General features: G+C 54.9%; 1 protein-coding gene across 4 annotated transcripts in view; it reads right to left on the bottom strand.

Moving 5' to 3' along the window:
- SPTBN2 (spectrin beta, non-erythrocytic 2) overlaps positions 1–12,085 on the bottom strand; it is a 37,210-nt gene that overhangs the window by 10,008 nt on the left and 15,117 nt on the right. For all 4 annotated transcript variants that reach the window (XM_036326505.1, XM_036326506.1, XM_036326504.1 and 1 more), the window contains 12 exons: positions 11,722–11,834; positions 11,392–11,579; positions 9,898–10,015; positions 9,209–9,367; positions 8,581–8,883; positions 6,531–6,684; positions 5,428–6,298; positions 3,578–3,715; positions 2,495–3,251; positions 1,877–2,079; positions 1,423–1,513; positions 1,042–1,188 (listed from right to left, as the gene is read on the bottom strand). In XM_036326505.1, the coding sequence (XP_036182398.1) occupies positions 1,042–1,188; positions 1,423–1,513; positions 1,877–2,079; positions 2,495–3,251; positions 3,578–3,715; positions 5,428–6,298; positions 6,531–6,684; positions 8,581–8,883; positions 9,209–9,367; positions 9,898–10,015; positions 11,392–11,579; positions 11,722–11,834 (3,242 nt within the window). The remainder of the gene's footprint in view (positions 1–1,041; positions 1,189–1,422; positions 1,514–1,876; positions 2,080–2,494; positions 3,252–3,577; positions 3,716–5,427; positions 6,299–6,530; positions 6,685–8,580; positions 8,884–9,208; positions 9,368–9,897; positions 10,016–11,391; positions 11,580–11,721; positions 11,835–12,085) is intronic.

Here is a 12,085-nt window from a genome sequence, read left to right as displayed (position 1 = left end):
TCTGGTTTCCAGCTGCACTGTGTCTCTACCTAGAAATATCTTCCCTCCAGTATCTCTGCTCGTCCAAATCCCACTCATCCTTCACGCCTGCCCTGAGGCTCCTGCTTCTAGGATTCCCACCCCGTCTCTCAGAGTCCAGGCTTTACTGGTTCTCTTACTGTGCTCCCAATATTCTGCTTTAGATTTAACTTATCTACTTGTGTATATGACTCAGATCCTGGCCACAGTGGCATCCTGGAGGGTAGAGCCCGCAGTGGCATCACCTGTCCCCCCTCAATATACAAGGCTTTGCAAACTTGTAGCACCAAGTAAATGTCTGAGGAACAAATGGAAACACGGAATACACGCTGGTCTCCTTTTCTGCCCAACCAGTGTGCCCGAGGGAAGGAAAGTATCTTTTTTATACACCGTGCAGCCCCTAGCAGAGTGCTGAGCACATATAATCTTGTCCAGCAACACTTGTTGAGTAGAAATAAAGTTTTGCCTGTGCTCAGCTCTTGAGGAAAAGCTGGGTGGGAGAGCAAATACCAGGAATAACAAGACTCAAAAGCAGGGGCTGGCAAACTGCGGCCCTGTTTTTATAAACCAAGTTTTGTTGGCACACAGCTACACTGGTCCATTTCTGTATTCCTGTGGCTGCTCTCCACTACGATGGCAGAGTTAAGCAGTCGCAGCAGAAACTGTACGGCTGGCAAAGCCTGAAGTGTTCACCACCTGGCCTGTTGCAGAGGCAGGGCTGACCCTGCGGAGGAGTGTCACCCTGCTCTGGACCCCGGAATAGTTGCTGCGTTGACCCAAATCCGCAGTTTGGCCCCTTACTAATTTGTATTTTCTCAATGTTCTGGAGTCACTGTCCCATAGCCCTAGAACGTTTGTTCCTCAGGGTAGGATTTCCCACCTTGGAAGACTGGTATGGGAGGCCCCATGACCTCTGACCCTGAAGGAGCCACATCCCGAAGCCTGGGTCCTCCCCTGCACCGTGGCTGGGACCTGCCCAGAGGAGCCCCGGGGTCTCGTCCTGCTCCCCGTCGCCCCGCTCACCTTGTCCACCTTGTCCAGCCAGTCCTTATTGGCGGCCAGCTCCGCCATGAACGCCTGGTGCTTCTGCCACTTTGTGTGCAGGTTGCGGGCCTCGTCGTAGGACACGTCCTGGGCCGTCAGCATCTTCTCATCGATCCAGAGTTTCAGCTGGACAGGCATAGAGCAGGGATGGAGAAAGGCACGTACATTTCAGAGGGAGGGAAGAGCGAGGCATGAGGTGGGGGCAGGTGAGCCGGGAGAAGTGGCGGATGTGGGAGAAGCTGGGCGGGGTTCGCCTTTTCAGGGGACACGGCAATGGACTTGTTCTTGGCTCAAAGAGCCAGGGCGCCGTGGAAAGGGTGGCTGGGGCGTGTCGGAGGGGACAGGGGGACTGAGCCTCACCTCATGACAATCTTGTAAGAAATGCTGTTGCTCTCGGTTGTCCCGAAGACGTCCCAGAAGCTGCTGCACTGCTTCTTGATTCTTCCTGTGTCTGTAACGACAGCCCCTTGTGAAACTCTGAACTTGCTGTGAGTAGCTCATGACCCTCCAACTAACCCCGAAGCCTCCAGTCCTCCTCCTCTGGCACAGTGCCTTCCAGGTACCTTGTCAAACAGCCAGAGTCCGATCCAGCGCCCAGCTCCCCTGGGTGACTTCATTCGGCTCCCGTGATGGAGGCAGAACTTCCCAGCCCATGGCTTAGGCCCTCTCTGACCACTGGGCTCTCCTTCCTCTACTTCTTGTCAGCCCCCCAGCCCCATCGGCCAGGCTGACCTCCGTGTTCTCCATCTCTGAGGCCACCCTGCTTTCACTCATTTCCCTCTCGAACCCTCCATCGGCCTCGTCCTCATCGTACCTCCTCTCGATGGAGTCCGCCTTCTCTCGGATCTTCTCGGCATGGATGTTGCCCTCAGACACCAGCTGCCGCCCGGCCTCCAGGAGCCCGCGGATCCGCTCCCCGTTGGCGTCCATGGTGCTCACGAAGTCTTCCAGTTTTTTTATGGTAGCGTCCGCAGCCTGGAGTGTCCCCGGCATCTCCGTGTGTGACAAAACGTATTCCTGTGTGGGAGGGGAGGTAGCCAGCTCGCGTCTCAAAGCAGAACTCGGTTCTCAGACACAGAGGCCACCCAGGGAGGGCAGGGCAGACCGCCCAGCCGTAGGTCGGGTGGAATGGTGCCTGACTGCGTGGAATCTCAGGAAGTTATAGGGAGCTGGGCTGGAGAAGCTTTAACGGTCCAAATCCTATTCCACCCCCTTTCTAGCTATGGAGTCCGTTTCTTTAGTAATTATGTGACAAGCCAGTTTATGTCAATTTTGATAAGTCTTGGTCCATATTTTTCTAACATGTTCTTCCTGCCCATCCTGTTTCCTCAACTACCCCACCTGCTGCCGTATGCCTCCCCATCCACCTCTCTCCTTCACATGCCCCTGTCCCTGCTTCCCACTTCGTCCTGACTTTGCCCTGGGCTCTCACCTGGCTGCTGAGCACGCCCTCGGCCTGGCGAGCATCCCGCAGGAACCCCTGGAAGCCATGGGCCTGGGCCAGGCAGCCCTGCCGGCTCTCCCACATGCGGCCCAGCTCCTCCCAGCCGGTTCCCAGGGCTTCGAGTCGCTGCCGTAGGAAGAGGCACTGGGGATCGGCCTGGTCCCGGGTCACCTCCTCACCCAAGGCCCGCAGCCGGCTGTACTCGCTCTGGGCCCGCTCCACCTCTCCCCGCAGGGCTGCGTGTTGGGCCAGGAGGGCCTCTGCCTCAGGCAGGGTGGCCGGCCCTTCTTCAGAGGCCACAGCAGTCTGCGTGCGACCCAGCCACGCCTGGAAGTCATCTAAGCTGCGCAGGAAGTCCTGCAGCCGCCGTGCCTCACCCAGCGACTCCTCTCGACGTCTCATGGTGGCCCTGAGGTCCTCCCAGCCAGCTTGCACCTCTCCAAGCCGGGCGTGGATGGCAGAGCTTTGGGCGGGGTGGCCAGCAGCCAGGGCATTTGCCTCTCGAGTCAGTTCACCCACCCGGGTGGCGATGGCCTCCAGGTCCCGCTCGGTGCCGGCCAGCTTGCGCTGCAGTGCCAGCACCCCAGCCAGGTCATTGCCCAGGCCCTGGGTGGACTCGATGACCTTGGTCTTTTCTCTCATCCAGGCCTGGGTCTCCGTGCACTCTAGGTGGTAGTTCTGGATGCTCAGGGCTGATGTCAGAGCTGCCTTCTTGCCATCCGCCAGGGACCGAAACTGCTGCCACCTGAGAGTGGAGGGAGGGTCTGATGTCTGGAGTGGCGCAGCTTCCCCGCCCTGTCCAGGTACATCTGGAAGCTTCTTCCCTGCCTCTCTCTCCCCACCCCCTCCATCCTCTTGTCTCCATCTTGACTGCTCCCTGTCCAGGCTCCAGCCTCTTCACACAGCCTTGCCCCCTTTTATCTTTCATTATCCCCCTACCCCCAGCATCTTCCAGACCACCTGCCCACCACATTTTTGACCTCCATTCCATGCCCTACAGAACTCTTCTGGCTGCCATCCCATCTGCTGTGTCCTCTCTCAGTTCCCTAGTCCCGCCCGCCCTCCAGCCACCTGTGGTTGAGCTGCTTCTGGGTGTTGATGATGCTGTCCTTGCCCGCGGGGTTGGCCTGCAGCAACTGCTCTGCAATGGTGTTCACGGCAGTAATTCGAGCTGCGAGGGCATTCATTTCTGGCTCCAGGGTCTCGAACCTGAGGGGGTGGCAGAGCCGGGTAAGATCGGCAGGAGGTGGTGACGCACCTGCAACCTCCCTAGACACCACTGGAAACTCCTCTCCGTCAGCATGAAGCTTGTTTATAGGAGCCTCTCACCTCTTACCTACAAGGCTCATAGTCTCTGTGACTCAAGGGGGAGTCCCCAACTCCCCTAAACAAGTAGAAAAACGGTCATCTCTCTAGAGTTGCTCAAAAAGATGTGAAAGTTAAAGGTCAGGAACAGCTGCACAAGTTAACTAATCCTGGCACAGGGCCCCAGCCTTCACCAGAACCTACCTTAGTCCTCTGGGCCTTACTCCTTAGCTGCCTATCTGGGATCCATGTTAAAAATGAACTGATAACCAAAAATATGTAACTGATAAAGATGTGAAGCATATTTTCTCCCAGGGACATTTTACATTCTCAGAGATTGTCAGCAAACATTTTCCGTAAAGGGCCACATAGTAAATAGTTTAGGATTGTGGGCCATATGGTCTTTGTCACAAGTATTCAGCTCTGCTATCTTCGGATGATGTGTAGATGAATGAGTGTGGCTCTGTTCCAATAAAGCTTTATTTACAAATATAGGCTGTGGGCCGAATTTGGCCCAAGGATTGTAGTTTGCCAACCCGTCATGGGATAATTTGAAAACTACTTTTAAAACCACCAAGAAATCTGACTATAGAGTGAGTAGTAGATGACAGTAAGGCATTGCTAATTTTGTTCTGTGTAATAATGATATCGTGGTTCTATAAAAAATACGACCTTTCTATATAATTTTAACATTTATTATTCTGTAAATCAAGCTACTTCATGAGGTCAATCAGTGTCTCTATCTAAAGGTTTATAACTTCAGCCGAAACAGGTTTGGCTCAGTGGATAGAGCGTTGGCCTGTGGACTGAAGGGTCCCGGGTTCGATTCCGGTCAAGGGCATGTACCTGGGTTGCGGGCACATCCCCAGTGGGGAGTGTGCAGGAGGCAGCTGATTGATGTTTCTCTCTCATCGATGTTTCTAATTCTCTGTCTCTCTCCCTTCCTCTCTGTAAAAAAATCAATAAAATATATTTTAAAAAATAATAATAAAGGTTTATAACTTCAAAGCCTTAGCTATTTTTTTTAATATATTTTATTGATTTTTTACAGAGAGGAAGGGAGAGAGACAGAGAGTTAGAAACATCGATGAGAGAGAATCATCGATCAGCTGCCTCCTGCACATCTCCCACTGGGGATATGCCCGCAACCCAGGTACATGCCCTTGACCGGAATCGAACCCGGGACCCTTCAGTCCACAGGCCAACGCTCTATCCACTGAGCCAAACCGGTTTCGGCAAAGCCTTAGCTATTTTAAGTCCACATACACAATTAAAAAAATAAGTTTAAGAATACTTCCTCATATTTCTTAAAGGATGCATCCTGGAGAATGTAGAGATAAAATAATAATATTGGGGATTGGCTTTTGAAAAGGAAAATGAATCCAATTGAGCAAGATATTAACAATTACTGAACCCGGGTGGAGGCCATATAGGAGTTTGTTGCACAATCTTTTCTACTTTTGAGTATGTTTAGCGGTTTTCATTAAAACAACAACAAAAAAACCAGACTCAGAGGGATATAGCAAGAGCAGGCAGTTTCCAGTGGGACCTGCCATGCCTCTCCCCAGCCCCCCAACTCACAAGGCCATTCCAGAGGGAGCTTGCAGGGGGCCTACCTTTGCTGCACCACCTCCAGGTCCTCCAGGCGCTCGGGCAGGGTGAGCCCGTTGAGCCACTGCTCCTTCTCCTCCACCCACAGCCCGCAGGCCCCGGCCTCGCTGAGCATGGTGTAGCGTGACAGGGCCGCCTCCAGGGCCCTCGCCCGCTCGCCCGCCCGGGCCTGCAGCTCCTCGTAGTGCCGCTCCAGGGTGGGCACCCGGCCCTGCACCTCGGGCGTGCGGCTCAGTGCCAGAGGCAGAGCGGCAGCCTGTTCCCTCAGGGCGTCCAGGGTTGGCCGGTGGCCTCGGATCTCCTCCTCCAGGGCCCGATGCTGCCGGGCCAGGGCCTGCGTGGAGAACTCGTCGTGTCCCAGCTCCGGGCTAGACACCAGGCGCAGCGCGTCCACCAGCCAGGCCTCCATGTCGTTTGCATCCGCCTGGAACTGGTAGAGGCTGGCGGCCTGGGCCAGCCGCTGGGCCCGCTCCTCTGCCAGAGCCTCCAGCCGCTCCCACTGGGCCTGGAGCTCAGCTGCCCGGGCCGCGGCCTGGCCGGCGCCGGGGTGGCCCTCGGCCACTAGCTGCTGGCCCTGCTCCAGGGTGAGCTTCAAGGGCCCCAGCCGGCCGCTCATCTCGCCTCGCAGGGCCGTGTGCTTGTTGAGCAGGCGGAGGACACCGGTCAGGTCCCGGCCAGTTTCGGCCGAGGCCAGCAGGTGCTGCTGCTCCCGCACCCAGGCCTCGGCCTCGCCCGCCTCCCAGAGGAAACGCCAGAGGCGCCGGGACTCCTCCAGGCGGGCCCGCCTGGCCGCGGCCAACTGGCACAGGGCCTCGTAGGTCTGCTCCAGGGTGGCCACCCGCTCTGACACCAGCTGCGGGTCGCACGGCTTGTACTCTGAAAAAGCCACGGTGCGGGGTTCAGAGCTGTAACGTGGCCCTCCTGTTGCCCACCCACCTCTGGTCTCAAACCCTCACTCTACTCCCTAGGGCTCCCTCCCTCGTTCTGTCACCCGCCATCCACCCATCATCCTTCCTGTCCCAGATTTTCCCAGTCTTGTTCTTCATGCTTCAGCTCATAATGCTCTTTCCCAGCCCCTCCCGTTTCCAGTTCCTCCCCCAGTTCTCACCCTTTCCTGGGTCACAGAAGCGCAGGGCAGAGGCACTGACAGCCCGCACCCTCTCAGCCTGCGCGGCGATGTCCGCTTCCACCAGCTCGTGTAGCTGCAGCAGGTCCTCCACTCCAGCCAGGTGCTTGCCCAGGTCCTGGGACTGCAGCCGGCCCTGCCAGGCACGCCAGGCACATTGATGCCCATCTGAGAGCCACCCAGGTCCTCCTCACCAGGCCTCTTTCAGCCCCGCCACACACCTGTGCTAACCTCACTCCATTTTCCTGGATCAATCGCACCTCCCGAACTCTCTGAGCGGCTCCTGGTGTCACACCCAGGTGAACACACCTGCTCCCATCTGTGAGCCCTCACACACATAGGCACACCCCAGTACTGTCCTGGCACCCTGGCCTCTTTGTACACAACTCGCCTCCTGTGGCAGGACCCTCTTCCTAAATCCTGCTCCTGGAATCTCCACTCTGACTCATTTTCTCGGCCCCATGGTTTTATCCTCTGCCTCCTATTATCATCAGCATCTAGTAACCTTCAGCACCTCTCCAGACCCCTCCTTCTCCCCATCTGTTGCCTAGATCACTGCAGCAGCCTCGAACCAGTTTCTCGGCTCCCCTCTGGCTGCCCACAGACCTTCACATGGTCAAAGTGGCCTTTCTAAAAACAAAGTGGAATCATGTCTCTCCCCTTCTCAAACCCTTCTGATCACTTTTAAGACTCCACGGCACTATTATGTGTCTCTCTCACATTGATGCTTCTCTCTCTCTCTGTCTCTACCCTTCCCATCCACTCTCTCTAAAAATCAGTGGAAGAATATTCCTGGGGTGAGGATTAAAAAAAAGAAAAAAAAGCCCGGCCAGTGTGCCTCAGTGGTTGAGCGTCAGCCCATGAACCAGGAGATCATGGTTTGATTTATGGTCAGGGCACATGCCCAGGTTTTGGGCTTGATCTCCAGTAGGGGGCGTGAGGAGGCAGCTGATGGATGATTTTCTCATCATTGATGTTTCTATCTTTTTCTTCCTCTCCCTTCCTCTCTCTGAAATCAATAAAAAAATATTTTTTAAAAAAGGCTCCATGTTACTATGAATAAAATCCAAACTCCTGCCTTAGCCGGTTTGGCTCAGTGGATAGAGCATTGGCCTGCGGACCAAAGGGTCCCTGATTCGATTCCAGTCAAGGGCACACACCTCGGTTACAAGCTCCTCCCCGGCCTGGGCCCTGGTCAGGGCTTGTGCAGGAGACAACCAATCGATGTGTTTCTCACATCAATGTTTCTCTCTGTCTTTCCCTCTCTCTTACACTCTCCCTAAAAATCAATGGAAAAAATGTCCTCGGGTGAGGATTAACAACAACAAAAATAATAATCCAAACTCCCTGACCAGGCCTGCAAGGCCTTAGTGAGCTGAGCTGGCCACTGCCTTCCTTGTCCCATTCCCCTGCCCCCGCCCTGTCCCCTCTCATGCTGAACACGCCAGGCTGCGACGGCCAGGGCCTTTGCTAGGTGCGCCTTCTGCCCGGGAATCCGCTCCTCAGCCCTCCCTGTGCTGGCTCCTTGCACTATTCTGAGCTCAGCTTGAAGGCGTTTTCTCAGCGAGGCCTTCCAGACCACTCCCTCCACAGCCCCGTCTCCCCGGCGGTTTTATGTGCACCTGCTCTTTTGTCTGTTGATGGGTCCATGGTTTTATCCTCTGTCTCCTCCCACTAGAACAGTGATGGCGAACCTATGACACTCATTTTTTTGGTTGATTTTTCTTTGTTAAATGGGATTTAAATATAGAAAATAAATATCAAAAATATAAGTCTTTGTTTTACTATGGTTGCAAATATCAAAAAATTTCTATACGTGACGTGGCACCAGAGTTAAGTTAGGGTTTTTCAAAATGCTGACACGCTGAGCTCAAAAGGTTCGCCATGACTGCACTAGAACATGAACCCATGAGGACAGGGACCTGTTTGCTCTGTTCATCTAACTGGGGACAGGGCCCTGCTCTGGAACATACTCTGTGAAGATCAGCCCAGCACGTGAGGGACTGTACCCCCACAATCCCGATCCCCGCACCTTCATCTCGTCCATCCAGTCCATGAGGTAGAGCAGGTCCTGAAACACCTTCTGCAGCTCCAGGCTGACGAGGAGCCGCTCCCGCCGGGCGGCCACCATCTGCCGCAGGAAGTCCCAGAGCCGCGCCACGTTGTGCTGCCGCGCGGAGATGCGCTTGATGTCGTGGTAGCGCTCGGCGGCCAGCTCAGCGGCCACGGCGTCCACAGCCTGCACCCGGCCGCTGTAGGCCACGATGTCCGTCTCAATGGCTTCATGCTTCCGCACCGCTGCCTCCACGGCCGCCAGCTCCAGCCCAAAGTTGTCCTGGGACAGGGAGGGGAGGTTGGGAGCTCAGGAAGCTCCGCTCATTCCACTAGCCACCCCCCACCCCCCCAACCCCGCCAGCACTTCGGCTGCAAGATGCCAACCCATGAGGTGGCTCTCCGTTTCCTCTCTATCCCATCTCATCCTGTCTCGCCAACCCCTTCTCCTGCTCAAGCCTCTGGCCCCGGCTCCTGGGATTCTTGGTCTTTTTATCCACGTGATGGACTTCTTGTTTCGTTAGCTCCCCACACCGCGGGGCTCTTATCCACCACTCTCTCCCCGCCTCTCCCCGGCAGCCTGGACAGGCCAAGAGCCCCTGTTCTACCTGGGACACGAGGCGCTGGTTCTCGCTGAGCCAGGTCTCCCGCATCGCGGCCTTGCGGTCGAAGCGGGCGGCCAGCTGCTCCAGCTTCTCCTGGCGGATCAGCTCGGTGCGCAGGGCCAACTCGCGCTCATGCTCGGCCTTCTCCAGCCGCTCCCAGGCCTGCGAGGTGGGACAGGATCAGTGCTGGAGGGCCAGGGCTCAGGAAGGAGGGGTCACTGGGGCTGGGCACATGGTGCGTCCCAGGGAAGCGCGGTCTAGTGCATCTGCGGAATGCGCTCAGCTAGACGCCGGTGCATGGAAGTATGAGAAGCGGGGGCGCGTGAGCGCAGTAGCCACGGGAAAACTACGCCTGCTTCAGGCAAGGACCAAGGGGACCGGGAACAATGGAAACCACTGGATTTGTGTGTGTGTGTGTGGGGGGGGGGGGGCGGTGGGTGACCCCTATTACTTTTATTAATCATCAGGCTGAACAAGATAAGAGACTAGGGCATGATTTTATTATGTGAACTCACATGGAGAGGCAGAGGGAGGAGGAAGCGGGGGGGGGGGGTGCAGGACGCATGAGAGAATGTGTGAGTCACGTCTGCACCAGGGAGGGGTGTGGGCATCGGGGACCAGAGTTCAAGTGGGGGCCGTAGGGGCTGTGCCAAGGGTGGGACGCCCGTGGGGTGGGAAGGGAGGTGGTGGACCTTGTTGATGTCAGAGATGAGCCGGCCCTCGCGGGGTGTGTACACCTTCTGGTTGTTGGCCCGCAGCTTGCTCTGGATGGTGAAGAGCAGCACTTCCAGGTTCCCTTTCTCTGTGAACCTGGGGCGGGAGGCCGGGGTGGGGTCAGAGTCAAAGTCAGGGGGGAGGGAAGGGGGAACAGGGACTCTACGTTTTACAATGAAATGTCCTGTGCCGATTTTCTTCTCATAAAAGCAACACATGAAAGACAGAGAATACTGGCGAATCAAAAGAACGTAATTTAAAAACACTTGAAAACCACCCAGAAATGGCCCATTACCCACTGGCACGCACTTGCTTCATTTTCGTTTTACACAGATGGGCTTGGATCATAGCTGTGGCTAACATTCGTCCAGGACTCTCTCACTGTGGGGCAGGCCTTCTTCCAAGGACTTTACACACATTGCTTAGTTCTCCCAGCTAGCTACATCCTCCTATTACCCCCATTTTCCAGATGAGAACACTGAGGCACGGAGAGGGTAACAACTCACAACCATTAAGTTGAAGAGCCAGGATTTGAACGCAGGCACTTTGAACCTGGACTTAGCCCTTTGCTCTCTGTTGTCCACAAATAACTGTTTTGTAAACTGTCATGAACATCTTTTTAGCCAATCGACACATTTCTTCAACGTAAGTGTCAGTGGTTGTGACTTATTTTTCTTTTACAGAGGTCACGCTGGTGAACATCCTTGAAGCTACATCTTTGTTCAATGCCCAGAAGAGGATTTTCTGGGTCAAATCATTCCCTGGAATGTATAGGAATAGATGTTTTCTGAATTAATTCTAGCTTTGGAACTGAAGCATACTAACTCCAAAAGAGCTCCATAATAGGAAAACAGACATTTTAGCATACACTGTATAGAACTGCCTAACAGCAGTTCCATCCTTGAAAAGAGTTAATTTCTAAAATATATAGGGTGTCCCCCCAGGATGTATACACACACTTTGAATAATTATAAAGGCAGTGTTTATTAAAATACATTTCATTTTTTCAAATATATACACACTTTAACAGCTGATAGCTATTATAGCTATTATAGCTATCGGCTGTTAAAGTGTATATACATTCTTGGAGGACACCCTGTATAGATGATAAGAACCTCTGCAATGTGCAAGCTACTAGCCACACTCCTGTGTTGCCTGTCGGGTCTAATCCCCTGACCCAGTCCCTAAGCTGGGGCTGGGTTGCTGGGACCCTGATCAGTATCTGAGTGAATTGCACTGATTCTACCTCCCTTGGCAATCATCTCCATAGCCTGATTTTTTTTAATGGATAATCATTTAAGAATTCATTCCGGGGACTGCTTCTAGTGCTTTGAGCAGAGGGAGATGAGCCTCCCCTGCATCTATGCACTGCCAAATTTCCCTCCCGAAAGGCCATCCTAATTTAGCTTCCTCTCGGGTGAGCACAGCTCAGGGCGGGCCGCTGCGGCAAGGAGCGGCCCAGGGGCACTTACTTGGGCGGCTTCTCCACGGTGCGGTAAGAATTGAAGGACTGCAGCTGGTTCTGGACCCCGCTCAGGGAGTTGGCTAACTGCCGGTCATTGAGGGTCACGATTGTTTGCTCGATCCACTGCAGCAGCTCTGAGGCCAGGGACTCATACTTCTCCACCAGGCGCTCGGCCTCCATGGCGTGGTCCAGCACCTGCGAGACAGTGACGTGGGGTCCTGTCCATGGGCCCCGGGCCCAGCCCTGCAGCTCCACCCTGCCCCTGCTTGAGGGGGGTAAGACCCTGAGGCCAGGCCTTCTCTGGCCTTTACACCTACTGCCCCGTGGTGGACAGTACCTTCCCAATCCTTTTGCCTTCCACAGCCAGGGCCTTCATCTTAGAGAAATAGTGATAGTAAGTAGCCACATAGGTAATGATGGATTTCTCATCTGGTTGGTCCACATTCACATCTGGGAAAAAAGAGCACTCAGGTCAGGCAGAGGTGAGAAACCTGCCTCCCAGAAGGGCCCCTGCAACGTGAATCTCTAACCCCAACCCCAGTCGCCGCCCCCCCCCCCCCCCCCCCCCCCCCACCCGGCTGACACCTTTCCAGCTCCCTTCACAGCAAAATGACAAATGAACCACATGGATTAAAAGGGCATGAAAAGGTAACTTTTTTTCCCTCTGAGAAACAAGCAGAGTACAAAGCTCAGAAACCCAA

This window comes from Myotis myotis, unplaced genomic scaffold (assembly GCF_014108235.1).
Source record: "Myotis myotis isolate mMyoMyo1 unplaced genomic scaffold, mMyoMyo1.p scaffold_m19_p_10, whole genome shotgun sequence".
Taxonomy (NCBI): domain Eukaryota; kingdom Metazoa; phylum Chordata; class Mammalia; order Chiroptera; family Vespertilionidae; genus Myotis; species Myotis myotis.
This window is presented reverse-complemented; position numbering and strand designations above follow the sequence as displayed.